The 19,129-nt window shown below is 42.4% G+C and overlaps 1 protein-coding gene across 3 annotated transcripts; it reads right to left on the bottom strand.

Annotated features, from left to right (window-relative positions):
- Window positions 271-17,539, bottom strand: LOC110394108 (MARVEL domain-containing protein 3-like). 3 transcript variants are annotated; one of them, XM_021387781.1, is made up of 4 exons: window positions 17,390-17,539; window positions 16,263-16,419; window positions 12,784-12,953; window positions 271-1,148 (listed from the first exon to the last, which is right to left on the bottom strand). In XM_021387781.1, the coding sequence occupies exons 1-4, from the start codon at window positions 17,499-17,501 to the stop codon at window positions 442-444; spliced, it is 1,146 nt and encodes a 381-aa protein (XP_021243456.1). In that variant the 5' UTR covers window positions 17,502-17,539; the 3' UTR covers window positions 271-441. The 3 variants fall into 3 exon arrangements, with proteins under 3 accessions (XP_021243456.1, XP_021243458.1, XP_021243457.1); XM_021387783.1 differs by lacking the exon at window positions 17,390-17,539 and adding an exon at window positions 17,182-17,365; XM_021387782.1 differs by lacking the exon at window positions 17,390-17,539 and adding an exon at window positions 16,947-17,120.

Genomic DNA, 19,129 nt, shown 5'->3' with positions numbered 1-19,129 from the left:
TGGCTTACATCAACAGGATGCATCAACAGGCACAGGGTCTGCTCAAGGACTTCTCTGTGTAGCTGGCTGCTCATGCAGGCTTTATATTCAATTCCTTATGCCAAGAGAGCGGAAAAGAAGCGGTTATTAACACCAGCTTGGCAGCTTTGCAATTACAACCTGTTAATGGTCCCACTGTTGTTCAGATTTGCTCTGTACAGGGTGAAAACATTAGAATCAAACAAATTTTAAATGCAGGAGTCTGTCTGAGAGACTGATGCAAAAAAAGCCTTGTAGATGCTGAGATGATATTCTAACTTTATTACACTTTATTTACATTCAGTAATTTGAGACACACTTCCAGTACCTTGCTGGACAGTGGATTTTGGACTTGTTGCCTTTCAGTCTGGTGCCTGCCCCTCGCTGAAGCTGCTGTTCTCCAGCACAGGCCCACAGCTGACTTCACACTAACGTGGCAAGAGCCTGGACACTGTGGGAGCTTTCGGGGGTCCTGTGGATGGGGCGGTCATTTCTGACATTTCTGTCTCTAACGCTGCCTTTGGGACTGTGCTGAGCCTTGGCCATGTGGCTCTGGAAGGCCCGGACGGTTCGAATAGCACGGATGCAGACCACAAAGCTGGCAAAGTACAAACAGGCGGCAGCTACACCAAAGACGCCAACGGCTGCGTCACCACCCTGGACCACGCAGTTCATGGAGGTGTAACCACGGCGTGCGTACAGCCTCTCACGCCTCTTGCAAGCCTCTGTGGCGTTCACCTGGCTGACCAAATGCAAGTAGAGACCAACTGCGACGATGTAGGCCACGCCAGCCAGCAGGCTGAAGGTGCATTCACCACCGAGCAACCCCATCCTGAGGCGGTGGATGGGTTTCGCCCCCACAACGAGGAAGACAAGTGTGAGCGCTGCCGCTGCTAAGCTGAAGGCTACTCCGCCGTAGACGCAGGGGGCTCTCATCTGGGTGATCTGCATGTCTAGCTCCCTCACTTCCCGGAGCTCCGTGCCCTCGAAGGGGCTGTAGGCTGAATTCAGGTTAAAGGATCCGATGCCCAAGCCACCGATGGAAGTGAAGCCTGCAACAGAGGCTTGGGCAGCGCCCACGCAAATCAGCACCAGGAGGTTAACAGCGATTTCCACAAACTTCAAAATGCCTGCGAGGAGCAGAAAGACGAAGAGACATCAGAGTCATGTGCAAACTGGGGGTGATAGAAGTACATCCAAAAACATAAACAAAGAGCACTGTTACTGAGATAAGTCTCCTGGCTACAGTAACAACAGAGTGCTTCTTTGAGGGGAAGAAGGGAAAAAAAACGAGTGTAAGCTCTCATGGGCACATTTCAGAAGTCGGGCAAATTACTTTTCTAAAAATTTGTCAGCGTGTTTGATAAATGGGACTCCGTGAGGGGAAAAATCCATAAAGATTTTACTGTGCTTGTGTTACTGCCAAGCAAAGCGAATAACGATTGTATTTTGGCCTGCAACTACTTGGCATAAACAGTCTGAACAAAATGCTGAGGTGAAAGCTGACAAAAACCTACAATCCTCTAATGGCTTAAAAAAAAACGTGCAAGTTATTTAGGTCCTTAAAAGTTTACTGCTTTAACTTACACGTTTTTGGAGTCTAAGTGTTTCTTAATTTGAACTCATCGTGTATCCCTTCATCCCTTTCAGAAATAAAATCTCTTCATAAATATTAATAAACAGATTGTATAGAAAAAGTGGGGGAAGAGGACAAAAATACCTTATGTATTGAGGTAAGGCAATTTGATACTTCATGTATTCTCTTACACACGCCTAGTTTCCAAAGAAAGCCTTACGACTTCTGAGTTGAACCTACTCTTCTTTTCCCTGTGCTATGCTACTGATAAAAGCAACTAGGAGAAATGGCTGCTTCTTGTGGTAGCTGCCTGTCAGGAAGGACCAGCATGGCTTAGATGAATCTGATTATTCTGTGACAGCTCACTAGGGGTCAGACTAAGATTAGTAAACATGACTGATGTTGAAGTGTAGCACAGATAGACTTTCCTATTCAGGAAATGAAAACCCGTAGTGTACCACATGTGTTGCTCCTCAAGTCCTGAAGCTAATTACTGAATTGTGAGTCTTATTATCCTGCTGCAGCCTGACAGCCAAGAATGTAAGATGCTTGACAGAGTGGTCCAAAGCTTGCCTTTAAAGGGGTGGGGGTGGGATCTGTGGCCTGCATGCAGACTTTCATTTCATGCTACTAACATTGATCAGCATGGCATTTTCCTCCTGAGCCATGGCTCGGTTGCTGTCAAGGCTGTATGGGCTTAAAAGAAAGGGCTGAAGCAGCACACGAGGGATGATGGATTATTGGGTATTCTTGTTCTGCTCCTACTTATTCCCTCCCCAGAGGGCCAAGGCAAGAAGTACCTTCCTGCTACTGCTTTCTTTCACTGGAAGGTGCTTGTGCTGGTTTGACAAGGGCTTTTGGCTATGCTAAGTATCAGCTTTTCCTGTACATCCCCTTGCTGAGCTTTAGAAAGGGCAATTTTCCATTGTTAAGAGTTAGCACCTGCTGCAAATCTCTCCATATTTATAACACTGTGAAAATAACCCTCAGTGCTGCTGTTCCAAAACTTTCTAAGTATTTATACAAAGCCTTACCTTCATTGAGCTACTACTGTAGGACTGGCATAATGCATTCCTTTGCTGATGGAATGAAAAATGAAACCAGTGTGGGCTGTTGTATTTTTAATGGCAGTAGTAGGTGCTTTATGGCATGTGTGAAAAATGTCCTAAAGCAGGCTATTCAGGTTGGGTGGGTTTTATATGTACCTGTACAGTTTTCACACATGCCTGTTGTAGAATTGATTGGAGCAACTAAGCAATGAAGAGAGGTTCATTAGCAGCTACTCCAGGAGTTATCTGCAACAAGTGGATTGACTTGAAAACAAATAAAAAAATAAAAAATGCAGTAACAAGAACTCCTGTATTAAAGAAAAATCCTAAAATGATGAAGGCTATGTAGAACAAAGCTGTGAATTAAAGGTCTGCGATGGCAGCCAGCAGAGTTTTTTAAGTGGACTACTAATGGAAATTCCCAAGGCCTTATGCAATCTTTAACTGGAAATATTAAGCCCTACAATATGTTCAAATCTTGACGTAGGCACCCTAAAAGCCTTGTACAACTTTGACCTGTTATCTGTTAAAAGCTGATACCCAATCTACTATGCTACCATAAATAGGACAGACTTGAGAAATAAGGAACAGAAGAACAGTGACATTTTGCATATTAAGTCTGTTAACATACACTAACTAGTATATACTAGCAATAATCTATGTAAAGCATTGTTCTGCAGGCAAAAAGGGCCAAGACAAATCCACACTTCTGAGTCTATATCACCATTCCTACTTTCCTAGGCTGGTTAGCTAATTCACGTTAGATACAGCTGCAGAAACCAGATTGTCAAAAACTCTTCTAAAGTGGCAACTGCTTTTCTCTGTAACTACTCCCTAATCCCATGCAATGATGAATGTGTTGCAAGACTTGAATGTAAAATGGCAGGAGGCCTGAAAACCATAGATTCATAAAATTGTGAAACTGTGCCACATCCACACGATTCTTGAACACCTCCAGGGATGGTGACTCCATCACCTCCCTGGGCAGCCTGTGCCACTGCCTCAGCGCTCCTTCTGAGAAGAGATTTTTCCTAATACCCAACCTGAACCTCCCCTGGCGCAACTTGTGGCCGTTACTACTTGTCCTAAAATTAGCATAGTGGGAATGAGCCCTCTCCATACTGAGAAAGTAATGAGACTCAAGTCTGGGTTCTCGGACTGCCGCTTCCTTTCCTGTGCTTCTTTTCCACTCTGCTTTTCAACACTAAAGGTGAGAAGAACTGATGCAATCCAGAAGGCTGTGTTGCCAGGAGCTTTCCAGAGGATTGCTTCACTCATTCCATAAAATCCAAATCTGCAGTGGGTGATAATTTCAATTAAGTTATTTTAATTGTTAACTATGTTTGAATCCAATTTTTACTGCTGTGAGTAGGATACCTGCTGTAACAAATAGGTTTTCTTCCATCAAATGCAGTCTTTCAATTTATATTATTTATCTATTATTCACTGTTTTCCTCTCTCTTCCGTACTAAGTGCACGCTTGGCTATTGCCATGGCATTAACACATTGATCAATGGCTTTATCTTATGCCAAGCGGTGAGCTCAAATGCAGCAAAGCAAGCAGGCAGGCTATACGCATACAGATCCACAGGCAGCTGACCTTACTCTAACAGCTCCTACCCTTGGCTGGGCAGTCATTGTGTTCTTCCCCTGCCCAGCAATACTCTGGCCAAGCACTGGGTCCTTCCAAGAGCTGTTTTAATAAATTAAAAGCGCAGGAAACGATTCAGCTCCTTTCTTGTGTGCTGCTGTTTTTTCCTGCAACTTTAGCAACTTCAAGTGACTCATAGAGGGTCTGATGAGCAATTGTGCTGGCACAAGTTTAGCAGGGGAAATAACACAGCCAGAGAAGAATCAGAAATTCTCCTTTTCAGGTGTGGTGAGCTGTTAAATCTGCGTGCTTTGTCTCATAAACCTACCCTGCATCTGGCTGTGTGGTAACCAGTAACACACGGCTGTTTGAAACTCATATGCAGTAAGCTGTGAAGAGGCTTTTCCATCTGTAGCAGAATAACCCCAACATTCAGGATCAGCGTAGGTATGTGTTTGTATCCATAAAGTAATGCTGTCAATTCACATTTGTCCCTGTGTTTCTGTAGCTGACAAAAACTCATCTGCAGGACAGTCCGTCCTGGCTGTTTCTGTTGAACTCCCCCTAACCTCACGAGGGCCTGACTAAATAGATGCAGCCTTCAAAGTGTCCCCATCCACTGCATCTTGGCCAGAAGTCACTTTTTTTCCCTCTGTTGACTGCAGGCGGACTCCTTCTCCTGACTGACTCTTTTGGTATCACTCCTTCCTTTCAATTTAACATCTCTGTGTATTTTTCAGATATTTTATGCCCATTTTCTCCATGCGCCTTTTGGCTTGCTCTCTCCCTCTGCTTCCATTGCAGGCCAGGTGCCACCAGGAACGGTAGTACCCAACCAGCAGCCCCAGAAGTGTCTGGCTGTGCCTCTTGGATACCTTGATCCCAGTACCATGGGCATACGGCAGGACAGGCTTGCACAGGGCAGGCAGGTAGTATGAGGAAACTGTGTCAACCCACACAGGTAAGTGGTGCTTGAGCCACATCCCATTAGGGGTCGCTCGAGGAAAAGGGAAGAGAAGAACTAAAGGCTACAGCGCATGCAGTAAAAATAATTCTCCCAGCCTTTCTCACGGAAAGTTGTTGTTTTGCCTTGCAGTTTGGGCAGCTGTCTGCTTTTCAGAGGTAGCGGTATTTTTTTTGTTTTGTTTTTGTTTTTTGTTTTTTGTTTTTTTTTTTCCAAAGGAGCAGACAAGTATTTTGACCGTATATAGTGACTTACAAAAGCTGAGGTCAGTCCTGAAAAGGATCTCATGTGCTGAACTTCTCTTGACAGTGCAGGTTTTGCATTCCACAGAGGGTAAGTACACAGCTCAGCGCGCAGCTTTGGTCACCTCTGGGCTAAATTGGCAGGAGGAATGCGATGGGTGGGAGAGGGAGGAAACATCAAAGGAAGAGAGATGTTCCCCTTTGGAAGGGGATAAAAATGTGACAGAAGCAGGGAGGAAGGAAAAGTGGAGGAGAACAAAGAGGAAATGAAATGGACAAAACAGTCGCAATAGATTAAAATGTTAAATCTGCAAGCAAAGCATTAAACTATCTTGCTAATGGTATTACATCCCTTATATATACATCAGTACAAAGCAAGATCTTACTCTTACTGAAACCAGTAATGAGAATGAAACCAACTTCACTGATGTAAGTTCAGGGCAATACAGAGCTTTCTCATAAACAAACCTTCCCCATGCCACCACTTTCTGTGTAGGTCTCTGTGCTCTTCAGTCATTGGTGGGATTTAGCCTTCACCGAGTTGTGCTAAAATCTCCCTGATGTTCAAAGAAGGAATAAAAACAACTCTAAAGCAAGAGTTAGGCAACATGAGACCAAAAGTTGTTCACTGAATCTTGGCTTTTCAAAGGACCCAAGGGAACCATGTTCTCAGAGCCAACTGAATTTTAATGGCACATAAGCGCCCAGTACGTGTAGGCTCATTTGTTTGAGATATCATCTTACTGGAAATGGAGGAAGAAATAGTTATAAACTGGGAAAATTAAATTATTCATGTGCTCCAGAAAAGAACAACTACTATCATCTTCTAAGAAGTTGTCCTTCTTTACTAAAGACAGTTTCTCCATGAGGAAATCTCAGAGGATAAGCAGCCTTGTTTTCAGTGGTTGACAGAAGCCCTATGTGCATAACTGGAATGCTCAAATCCAAACGTATTTTCTTGGTTTTTTTCTGTGCATAATATTCCCTTGAACAATTATTGTCCCGCCTGCTCTATCCAACTGTCACAGAAAAGGGTAGGCTTGATTTGCAGAACTACTCCACCAGTATCAATCCCCACAGTTTCCCACCACTGTACGAAACTGATTTACCAGCCATTCAGTTTCAGTGGTTGTTTCCCTGCCTAGAGACAATTTTTTTTTTCCCCGGTAGTTCCTTTAAAGCATTGCTTCTAAGCATGTTCTTAATTTTTCTCCTATTAACCTAGCATGAACCACCTTCCACAGCCTTCTAAAAGGTGGAAGGCAGGAGGTCGTGCATGAAACTGTAGCACTTGGTAATACTGATTTAAATGCAATGTCTGTAAAAGGCTTTAGACATATTTGTAGTGCTGCTAGGTCTCGGCACAGTCACCTCATGCTCTGCCTTTCGGGAAACAGCATTTTTTCTTCCTACTGTACCCATACTTCTGTCAAGTAGTAAAACAAATATCTTGTAACTGAAACAAACTTGGGACGTCCAGAAAACAATGAAATGCTCGTTTCTTATGTCAACTTTCTGTAGCCACTCCTTTCATTCTAACTTAAACATGGCCACCTTTAGAGAGTACAAACATCGGGGTGTTCTTGCTCCTTAAGTAACCACAGTCTGGCTGAAGGTAGGTCAGGTTGGAGGATCCTGTGAACTGGAGCTCCTTACTCACTTACAAGTCGTGGGTTGTCATACCTGGTAAGCAGCATTCCTGACTGGGTGGATTTTCCTCCTTTAAGGGAGCTGTGATCAGTTGCTCAAGAAATATAGCTACATTTAATATAGCATCACTCTGCTGTATCATCAATCAGCTTTGAGAGCCACTTTGTGCAAAGAAGAATTTTTCTTGCTTCTTAGAATTTGGGTAAGATGAGAGGAAGACGAACCCAGTAGTCTTGCAAGAAGGATGGTACCACTCTTCTTTTATACTGGTAGAGTGCAGACTTAACAAAGGTTTCCCAGCAGGGAAACATGGGCCAGAGTCTAACACATACTAAAAGCCAACATAACTTTGCAAGGATCTTTCCTTGCTACCTTAGGTGAAAATTCTCAATTGTAGTTCTCCTCTCTCTAAAAACAATCACATACGCAAGCAAAATCCCCAAAGGTGGATGAAAACAATTGATACAAATATATGGGCAGACTGAAGTCCATATAATGACGGGGCAACTATTTGCTGAAGGTAGAAACTGGTATCTGTAACTACTGTAGCTCCCCTTCATGTTTTTCTAGAGCTAAATGGCTATTTGTATTTCACAGCAAAAAAGTCTTAACTCCAGATGAAATAGTCCTCAGAACAGGAGGGTTACCTGCAGCTCTGCTATGCACTCTGTCTTGTAAATGTGCCATTTTAGTTAAGCATTTTGAATCAGCTGGATTATCTTCATTTGTATAGCTCTATCCATTTCCCACTACGTCTCCTGTCTTTACAGTTCCAGGATTTAAAAATCTGATGGAAAATTTAGGGTGTTAGTCACCCTGCATTTAAATATACTTTGCAAGAGATAAAAGGGGTATACTACCTAACTACAAATGAGACTACAGGGGAAGTTAATGCTCCATCCTCATAGCAAAAATATGTTGAAATAAATTAACTGTTACGGGAACAGCATATGACAGCTTTGAGCACAATTTAAAAGAGCTAAGAATGTAGAGGCAAAATGTGAAGATAAAGACTAATCCCACTAGGTGCCTCCACAGAAACATATGTATCCTATTGACCACACTGTTGAAAAGATCCATCTTGTACTGCTGAATATACTTCACTAACACTTATTTTAATCCGTAAAGTTATCTGCACCATGTACATTGAATGACCCTTTAATGCTTTTCAACATGCGTAAGTGGAGTTACGGAAGGTCTTTTACTTCAGTCCAATGCCTCCTGCAGAACACTATTTCCCTGCAGATGTCATGTCGTGTTCTGCAAAGTATTTTTCCCTCCTGCTCTCAGGTCAGACTCTCAAAGAACAGTCTCAGGACATAACAGTGCAACATAATGATAGCAGTATAGCTGTTATGAACAATGGCGTACCTCAAAGCGGGTGTCTCAGGGAGATCCCTCTGCCTAGGGTGACTTTTCACCTCTGTACTTTTTCCAGACCGAGAGTATTTGCCAGCATCCTTAGCTACAGGAAAAACATGGACTACTTTGTGAAAACAAAAGCTTATAGATGTTTACGTTTGAATTAATGCTGGCTTGTTAATGTACAAGTATATCTTGGAGAAAGTCATTGTTACTCCCTCATTCTATTTCCTCCTCCTAATAAATTTGGTTTGATATTTCCTTCTGGCCATGTTTGAAGTCAGAGACTTTTATTGTTGTTACAAACGATAACGCTGTCTTTTTCTGAGAGGAAATCGGTCTGAAGGCTTTAACAACTGGGGATGTTGCAATGCAGGCTAAAGACACGATTTTTGGAAGCACCTACAATGTGCTTTAGAAATCAGACACTATTCATGGCCCCTCTTCAAGCTGTATTAATGACAGCAAAGATCAGAGATTCAATTATACTACTACTAGTCAGTTATATATCACAATTTTTTTTCCTAATCTTTTAAAGTGCTATCTCCCTTAAGTGCCAATTGGGCTGAAGAATTAAAAATAAATAAAAAATAAAATGTAAGCACTGAAGCTCTGACTAGCACAGTACAATACTATACAGGGCAAAAGTGCAAGCAGTTCCTGCTACTGACTGAAGATGGGAGAAATTTTGTTTACCTTCACCATTTCAGCAAAACTAGAAGCATTACCCTACAACTGCATCACTCTGCCTCTTTCACATCAATACACAGCATAAAAATGTAATTAATAGTTTTTGAGATGATAAAGTGACCAAATATCCATGACCAGTATAAGATCAGCAATTGCCTCCTGAGTTTGGTGCAGATTTTGCTCTCTCTATAATGTGAAGGAAGGAGCATGGCAGTCAGACTTGAACATTTCTTTCGATCCCTCTGGTAACCAAAAGTACTGAATTTGACAAAGCAAACATTATTACTGATTTAATTTTCCTAAACAGAAGACAGAACTATAGAAATTCAATCTGCACTAACCGTGAAAAACAAGCTGGATGTGTTTTTCTGAAAGAATTTCAGCTCTAAGTATTCCAAGGCCAAAAACTGTTATTTTCAATGTGTTGTTTTAAATAGCACACACTATTGTTCTTCAGCTGTAAGAAATGGTTATTCCAAGCACTAGTTCCTTAGCTGATGAACAGTTTGTCTTTATCAAGAGTAGACTGTTTCCAATTCTTATACCATTATGTAGAATATCAACACAGCTTGACACCACTCTGTAAGCTGCTGTGTAATACGGAAGCAGAAGGTGGCCAACTTCTTTGTTTTTATTGTCTTTTGAATCTGTAATCTGCAGATCCCCAAGTGTGATTTCCCTGTTAAAAAACAAACATAGAAACTAGACATAAAGCTAGTGGAGCAAGGGAGAGTCAAAAGTTTCATAGAAGGAAGTGGTTCGAAAGAATCAGCAGATACAAGGAGAAAGGCAATCCAAGCGATAGCGCATCTGATTTTCCAAAAAGCTCATGGTAAAGCCTCCAGCCAAAAGCTCTTACAGGTCACAAGCTCCTGGGAGATAAAAGGAAAGATCGTCTCACAGATTTGTAGTGGCTGAAAGAAAATAAAAAGGAAATGACTGGTTTTCAAACAGATGGAGTTCAGAGAGAAATCTTTGTTTTGTGCTGCCTGTCATGAGTTACACCTCTATTAGCAGTGGAATGCGAGAGCATCCCTAGAATGAAACAGGTGGAGACTGTAAAAAGGTATGAAACACAACCAAAGTGCATACTGTTTTTGAGTTCAGAAAATTCCACCGATCTGAAGTTAAGTGAATATTCCAGAGGACAGCTTGCTCGTTACTGGTCCAAATTGCTACATTCCTCCCAAATTTGCGCTCTAGTATACTATTTGGGAGGATGTACAGTCCTTATACAATCTGGTACTGCTACCTACCCAATCCTACCTACGCAGCTTTGAATGGGTATTGCTCACAGAATTTTTAAACAGTTTTTTTTTTCTTCTGTTTTTAAGATGAAAGGACTAAAACGGAGCAGAATGGTTTGAAGTTTCTTTAGATGGTATCAAATGTTCCCGATGGCAAAAGACGTTAGTACCAGTTGGCAGTTGTTTCTTCCATTATATTCAGGTTGGGATTGCTTTCTTAAAGCAGTTGTAGGGGGAAAAAAAAAGCGTTGGGGGAGGGATTAGTGAGGGAAGGAGGCAATAACAAAAGACAGAAGAACAATTTCTTTTTTTTTTTCTGGCTACAGCTTGCAGCTAAGGTGCTAGAAAGGATCACTGCTTTCATACCAGCCTATTTGTGAACCCTCATGTTTAGCTTTCCGGGATACTGCAGGTGAGAAGCACAGTGTCTGGCTGAAGTAAATACTTCTTAGAGCTCTGGTTGTCTAGAATTCCTCTACAGTTTGACAAACAGGTCAACTTGTGCAAAAAGTATAGTTGCTGGGCGAAAGGAAAAGTAAGAAGTGCAGTGAAAGAAGAACGACGTACACTCAGAGGCTAAGGCTCACATTTCAGTTGTTGCTTTGGAAAAGACTGTGGTAGATCACTTGATTTCCCATCCTTGCTTGATACTGCTTTATTTTGAAATTACGGCGATTGGGAAGGGGGATTTCACCAGACTGCTGATAAACCATTGGCAAAAGAAAGAGATAGTTCAAAAGCATTTCCAGGAAGTTTCGATGCTGTAAGAAGTTGTAGCTCACATGCACTGACTTCCTTTCAAAAAGTTCATGTTAGTTTTTCAATTAGAACGTTTGCTATCTGATCGCAGGGAACAGAGAATTCTGCAAAACAATTCTAAGAAATTGCACCGAATTTTTTGTACTTTCAAAAGTTCGATGAGTAGCTGAATTCTCATCATTTTACCAACCTCTGATTTCTTCTCATTTTTTGAAATTAAACTGCTAATCAAGGGGTTTGTTTTCTATGCGATCACTTTTCCCTCCTCCACTGTAAGCTCAGACATTACATTTTTGGAAAACACTGAGCAATACCTGGGGGAGGGGTGGGAGTGAAATCATCATCGTCAACGGATGCATCCAAATCTGGGACATTTCGAAAATGTTAATAATGCTTGATGCACTGAAATAATGAGAAGCAAATGGGAGGAAAAAAAGCACAAGCCACACTAAGCTCTCCATAAGCCTAAGCAGCTAGTGAAACGGGAAAATAAAAATAACTTGCCACTTCTTTTTTCTAGACCTGTGATAAAATAATACTCGGGAGTCTTCTAAGGTTTTTCAGGCAAGTTAAAACAACCTCTGGCTGCTGCAGAAGATACTACTGATACAGTATCAGCACGGTGCTGCTTCAGTAAACATGCTCTGCTAGCTGTCCGAGTTAGAACTCCAACGGGAGCAAAACAAAACTGCATACAAAAACACAGTTACAACGTTTCCAAGAGAATACAGTGCAGGTCACTCTTCAAGTTGTTCACAGATTCGAAGAGAACAAATTAAGGGCATTTAACTTTCCTTCATGGAGTGAAGAAACAATCTCATGTGTCCTAAGGTGTTGCCAACAGCTAAACTCTCTGTCTGCCTCTTTATTGGAGAACACTGAAAGGCAGTTTAGAGATTCTGATCAAAGCCTGTGCACCTAAGCTTTCCACTTAGACTGTAGTGAGCCTTTTTTTTTTAAAAAAAAAAAAAAAAAAAAAAGAGGGAAAACTTTAAAGGAGAAATGCATATTTTAGCTACATTTTTTCAATTTACAGGACTGCATTTGCAAAGTGTTAAGGCTGATTTCCTCCCACATTCACGTTCATTTCTCTCCCCACTGTACCCATTTTCTAGCTATGAAAAAATAACGATCATTTCTGAAGAGCCGTTTTACTGGATTACATGTCCATAAAATAGCTCTGTCTCACATGCTGTTACTTTGTAAAGATGCAGCAGTGATGACTGGATTAAATACAGAGTTGATAGAAGGTGTGAGAAGAATGTGTGGGAATAATCCAGCATCCAAGCTTCACCAGCAGTATTTAGGTTACCTACAGATGCAAATACATTTTACTCCCAAATCCCAAAGCTTACCTCTCGCTGCACGACACATGACCTGCGCTGATACTGTGACTGCGTACTCTGGACACGCATCTTCAGGTATCTATGACACTCTCTGAATTTTGCTTTTTAGATTCTTCAGATTACTAACTTACAATTACTAACCCGCAGCCGTGTCATTCATGAATTTCAATTTCGTATTTTACGCATTGCCCCAGATTTACTTTGTTGTGCTTCTGAACACAGGCACGGAAACCAAGAACAGCCTTTGGAGGGGGAGGTGTGGATGGCAGGCAGGAAGATTTGCACGTACCTCTTGTTGTGCATACCTTTGAACACTTCATGGAGAAGGTCTCCTTGGTGGGGTAATACTGTGGTGGTGGGTCAAAGTACTCCTGTGATGCTCCTGAAGCTTTAGAGTACGGGTCTGAGCAAATAGTGGAAGCCCTTGAGTGCTGGCCACCATGGATATCTTTTGCTGACCTACAGTGGAGTAAATGGGTAATATACAGAAATTAGATCATGGTCTCTCGTGAACATTAAAACGTGAAAAACTCTCAGATGCTCATGTTAATGGAACCTGCTAACTTCCTGCTTAAGTATCGGTTCTTTTTGGCTTGTGTGTTTTGAAAGCAAACATCCCAAATTCCTAAAATACATAAATCCATGCTCATTCATCCTTATCCTGGAAAGTTATCTACTCACTGTTTGAATTGCTTGGGTTGCTTGCAAAAGGCAGCAAGCAGAAGGGTGTGAGGAGAGTTCCCTCCTCCTTAAAAATGGTGTAACAGCTGTAGCCAACAGAACAAAAATGACAATTCTTTTTGATTTTTAAAAAAGCAGATTTTTGAAGATTTTAGAAGTGGGAAAAGCATTAGCCCACTGAAGATCTTCTCTCTTTTCTGACCTCCCTAATAATACTTATAGAAGAATGTAAAATCAACCAAAATAAATTCATTTCTTGGATCTCGGTACTCTTCATTTATATACTTTGAAATGGAATTGTCCAGTTTGCTGCAATGATATACAGGCTTCCTTAAGCCTAATGAATGCTTAAGGTTAGTGAGATTTAGATTATTCTGCATGAAAAGTACAATTGCCTCTTTTAAAATGAGTTAACACTCAGCTTAAAAGAAACTGTAAATTGTTTCATAAATGCTTGGTCTAATCTAAATGTTCTCCCTCGTTTGAAGGAGAGTTTGAACCTGACTTGTCAAAGCACAGACAGCTGGATGATGTTAAACTATAAAGGGATATTTTAAGTCTTATTCCATATTATCGTTTTTAAGTCTTCCTATTCAATTACTAGCTTGAATTTCTTATCCACATATCAGCATTTTCAGCTGTAGTTTTGTTTCCTAGCATCGTTGCACTATGGTTTATCTTCATCCAATTCCAGATTTAACTTAAAAATTTTATCTTATGCGTTCACACTAAATCATGTTCATTGTAGTTTTTTACATTTTAATTAAGACCTTCAATAACAAGACCAACGCTAACAACTCCACATGCAGTTGCCAACAACTCTTTTTGGCTGAAACATTCCTGATTTTTCTGACCTTTGTCCTGGGTCTTGTGCAACCACCAAGGCATCCTGCGCAGCTGTGTCACATAAATTAAATAAGCCGTGTGATTTATAAGACTTCCAGTTAACTTGAAAGCAATCCCTTTGGTACTTCTGATGCAGCTGCTTCTCTCTATTGTATCTTGCTACTTGCCAGAAAACAAAACAAGAAAAAAAAAACCAAAAAAACCTCCCCTAATGTTCAGTATCTGAATACAATTAGGAAAAAGAAAGAAAGAAAAAAAAAAACTTTCTTCTAGATGTTTTTTTCCCCCTCAGAATGGGCCTCTTCTGGCCCCCTTTGCTCCTGTTTTCCTTCAGGACTTTCCAGCTCAGGGTGATGCAACTCTTTCTCCACAGCAAAGAGAGAAAGTGTACTATAGAAGTTTCAGACAGAAATGCATTGTGAAAGACATACTTTGGCTAGATAGTTTTGGCTCACGAGGGATGAGAGCATTAGGCACCCAAATTACAGTTCCTACAAAACTCTTCCTATTTCTTCAATTATGGGTTCTGGAGGTCTTTTGGTCAATAAATCTAAGAGTTCACCAAAATACTGTAATTTCCTTACAAAATCAGTTGTTCTTTTCAAGATTGGTACGCAGGGGAAATGTTATGTTAAGCCAAACTTCATAAAAAAAAAAAAAAAAAAAAAACCTGATGGAAAAGCATTTTGATTAGTTGCAGTAAAGACTGGTTCTTGTCAGTTTCTTGGTTGACTCCAAGAACAAGCTCCATGGCTGTTAACAATCTGTAGCTGCAGCTTCCCTTCCTCTAATCCTCAGTGTATGTAGGGATGGTCTGTTAGCCCTTATGGTCCTTCCACCATTTTCCAGTGTGTCCAGTTATTTATAAGTATCGGCAATACCAAGAAGTCCAGAGAAGAGCCTTACTAAGAAGAGGTGGTTCAATTTACAGCTATCCTTGCACATGTTGCAACTGAAGCTAAATGACAAACCCCACACTTTTTTTTTTTCCTTTTTCCTTTTTTTTTTTTTTTTTTTTTTTTTGCACAGTGGGATTCATACATCCCCAGCATTTGCTGCTCTCCACAAATAAGTTCAAGATAATTTAACTATATCCGCTCTTAATCTATGCTTTCACTAAGAGCAATCATTCAGCCCCTGAAGATGATTCTTAGGCTGACTTCTATTCCCATTTCTCTCATTTTTTTCTTAAAGAATTAAAAGAGACAGAAGAAAGAAATACACTATGTAGTTTTTGTAATAGGATTATCCTCCACATTTTTTATACTTAGCTGAAAGTACTCTTTCTAGTCCGCACAAGAGCGCTTCACTACTGCTTTTATTCTCATCCCGTTTTCCTAGCTTAAATGTGTATTATCAGGGAGAATTTCAGTATTTCAGCTTTTAAAGGACCTTTATTATACCTACCTCCTCCCCGCTCTTTGATTCTATTATTACCTTACAACCATGCCCCCGAAGGCTAAGCAGGTGTGAAGAACACCTTACTGTCCAAGCTCATTTGCTAATGTTTACAGCTGCAGATCTCCTACAAAGCAGCCAGCAGCATGCCCTCAGAGAAAACACAGTCTAAGATCAGTTCTAATATGCTGTAGGCTATCCGAGCTGAAGGGAGAAGTATAATATCCTGAGAATTGATTTGTCACTCCATCCCTTCCATTTGCTTATTTGCTTATTGCACTGATAGTGGCTGACCTGCTATCATGTGCCACAAACTACCTGAGGCACTTAAACAAGTACATTTATTGACTGCAGCTATCTAAACTGATTTTGTTTTGGATTACCATTAACTTGTTCAAAGCTGAACTAGACCAACCTGCACATTCAGTAAGTTCCCATGCTGGTACACACAATAATACAATGTGTATTGGCAAGCCTTGGCTTACTGTCACCTGCTGACCAGTCCCTTAAGCAGCTGTACAAACAGTCATGATCATACTTTAACTACTTGTGATCTGGCTTTATCCAGACAACCCTATGAAATTCACGGGTCTGCCTGTGTCACACAGCCTCTTTTTGCTTCCTCTTAGCCTGCAGCTACCCTGGAGCTCAATAGAAAGATTAAACACTGTTCAAAATTTCAGTGTAAAATAGTTTCCTGATTCTTAATATCAAATGCTCATGCTTCATGATTACACGTAAATGTTTTCTTTACTACCATAATGTGAAAGTATTTAAAAACAAACAAGAGGACAAACATCGCAGGCTTGCTGTGATATGTTCCTTTAAGGTGATAAGACATACCTTCCATTGTATGGGTTTGGTTTTCTCGCTTTTCTGTCTTCCTTGTATCCATCAGATCCATGATTCTCATGGTACCTGCCTTCCTTATCTTGGTATCGCCTCCCAGCCTGAGCCATCTTGTCTCTTACATGTACTCTTCCTTTCAAAAAATAACTTCCTGCACCAGAGAAATAAAACTGATTCATTTTACAGCTCCACTCAAAGTTATTCATTGACCAGTGCCTACAGAATGCATCCATTTCATGCTGACTCCAGATTTAGTAAAGGCTTCCTTAAGAAGAGTAGAGAGCCAGCTTGTTTAAACTACAAGTAACTTCAGTAGAGTATTATTCTCTACCCTTTCCTACTGATCAAGGAGGACATTTTTCTATATTCAATGCTTTTTACACTGAATTTGTTTACTAGATCTGCTCTTACTCTCCCACCTCTTCTGCAAGGACAAGGTTTGTTGGCCACACAGAGAAAGAATCATAGAACCATAGAATCATTTGAGCTGAAAGGATCCCTTAAAAGCCATCTAGTCCAACTCCCCTGCAATGAACAGGGACAACTACAGCAAGATCAGGTTGTTCAGAGCCCCATCCAGCCTGACCTGAATGTCTTTAAGGGTTTGGGGGCATCCTTTAATTCTCTGAGCAACCTGTTCCAGTCCTTCACTAACCCAATTGTAAAAATCTTACTCACACCCAATCTGAACGTCCCCTTTTTTAGTTCGAAGCCATTTTCCTTTGTCGTACCACAACAGACCCCGCAGAATGAAGGCTGTCCATTTGAGCTCAAAGCTGTGTGACATCCCTCCGCACAGCACGAGCACCTCCACCCCCCTCAGCCCCAGCCGCCATCCCCAGCAGCAGGGCAGCAGCACCCACGGTCGATGTGATTCTGTCTGATCAAGCTCAGATCTCACTTAATGACTTCCCTTCCGTCTCCTCCGGGTGCCATTAAGGAAAGAAGTCGATTTTTCTTTCCGGCTAACAAAGAGACTCCCCTCCTCGGGGAAAGCTCGGCTCCTCTGTTTGGAGCAGAGGGCGCTTTGAAAAGCGGCTAACAGCCCCAGAACGCAGCGGGACGAGGCCCTGCCCGTGCCGGCAGCTCACCCCGCGGCCCCCCGCCCCGCCGCCCCTCACCTGAGGGCAGCGCGGACCTCCGGCTCTCGGCCAGGCCAGGACCGCCCTCCACCTCCGCCGCTCCTCCCGCCGCGGGGAGGCGGCCCCTGGCGCGGGGCAGCACCTGCGCCATACCCGCCCGGAGCTGCCAGGCTTCGGGCTGCGAGCCCTGCGGTCTGCCGCCACCACGCCCGGCCAGGGTACGGGGGAGAGCGAAACCCCGGGGTCGTGGGGTGACCCTGGCCTTGTTTACTTTAATAAACAGAGGCCCCTGTTCTCCTTCTGGAAAGCAGGGGCCCCGAGAGGGTATAAAACTGGAAGGTCAATAAGGTGAGAATTCAAGCCCTCTACCAGCTGCCTTTTTAAAAATATTTTTGTTGTTTTGAAAGCCACCTTCGTCTCCACGCAGTGCTTGGGGTTGGAAGGCCCGCAGCACAAGACATGGAGGGCGTGCAGCAAAACAAAATTAGGAAACCAGTCCAGGTGGGTGGCAACAGGCTGGTTGAAGGCTGTCACACTAGGTGAAGGCTTGAAAAAGGAGGTGGCTGCTTCATTTCCTCAGGTGTAATGCTGGTTTGTAGATAACTAACCGCGCAAACATGCAGCGTACACTCTGTTTTTGTGGTGCTCTGCTGAAAGGCCTTTCTCTGGTAAAGCAACATGTGGCTGTTCTGGGGCTCTGTCTCCACGCTGCCAGCCTGTGATGCTTCCCCACAGGAACGCTGTGCTGCTCCTCAGGATGCCCACTGTCTGCAGGCTTTGAAAAACCAACAAACATGAGTGCTTTTTGGAAGGGGATATCTCCATTTGCGTAGAGAGCCTGGGGCAGACTCGTGAACCAGCTCTGCTGTGTACTGGCTGCTCATTGTGCAGTCCCACAGAGAGAGCTGTTGGTGCTGGAACAGTAGGATGGTGGGGCTCATGTGGCATGGTGCCTGGCTAATCTGGAGCTTTGGAAAGTTTCCCGAGGCCCGTGGTGCAAGGCAGAGCCCTGAGAAGAGCTGGGACAAGAAAAATCCCTGGCTTTCCAAAGGCTTATACAGCAGCACACTTGGGGTACCAGTGCTTCTTGAATCTGGGCTTAAGATGTGCAGCAGTTACAGTGCAGCCCTATTGTAGGGCTAAATGCAAAATCCTCTTTAAGTAATTTGTGGGTATCAGAGGAACTGCTGTCCCTTGAATGAGGTGATGGTTATGGGAACTGAGTGCTTGGATGTGCATTTTGTAAATTGCTGGAGCACAGTAAGGCTATGATTTCCTGCTCCAGTTGAACTGTGTTAACAGCTTTTTCTGCTGTTTACCATTCCCATCTCTCTTAGCCCTCTTTTACTGTTCCTGTTTTTAGCCATACAGTTTGTCTTCTCTTTGTCTTGCACCAACTCTGGTGCTCACTCGATCACATAGTACGCCAATTCAGCTTGCTTTCCAGCCAAAACCAATTTACTTTCTGCTGTTTTAGTGAGATGAATTGGCTTCGTGCTGCAATCAAATGTGTGCTGGAACAAGGACTTGGCAAAAGCACGTCTCAGAGGGAAGAAACTGGGGGAGGGATGTGGGGAGAAGGCTACCTCTCTTGGCAGTGGAGAGTGCTTAATGGAACTGAAGCTTTAATGTGGAACTGCAGCTTAAGACACTACTGCCTACCATCAGTTACTTCATAGAATCATAGACCCATTTAAATTGGAAGGGACCCTTAAAGACCAATTAGTCCAACTCCCCTGCAATGAGCAGGGACACCTACAGTGACATCAGGTTGCTCAG

This window comes from Numida meleagris, chromosome 2 (genome assembly GCF_002078875.1).
Source record: "Numida meleagris isolate 19003 breed g44 Domestic line chromosome 2, NumMel1.0, whole genome shotgun sequence".
Classification (NCBI taxonomy): domain Eukaryota; kingdom Metazoa; phylum Chordata; class Aves; order Galliformes; family Numididae; genus Numida; species Numida meleagris.
This window is presented reverse-complemented; position numbering and strand designations above follow the sequence as displayed.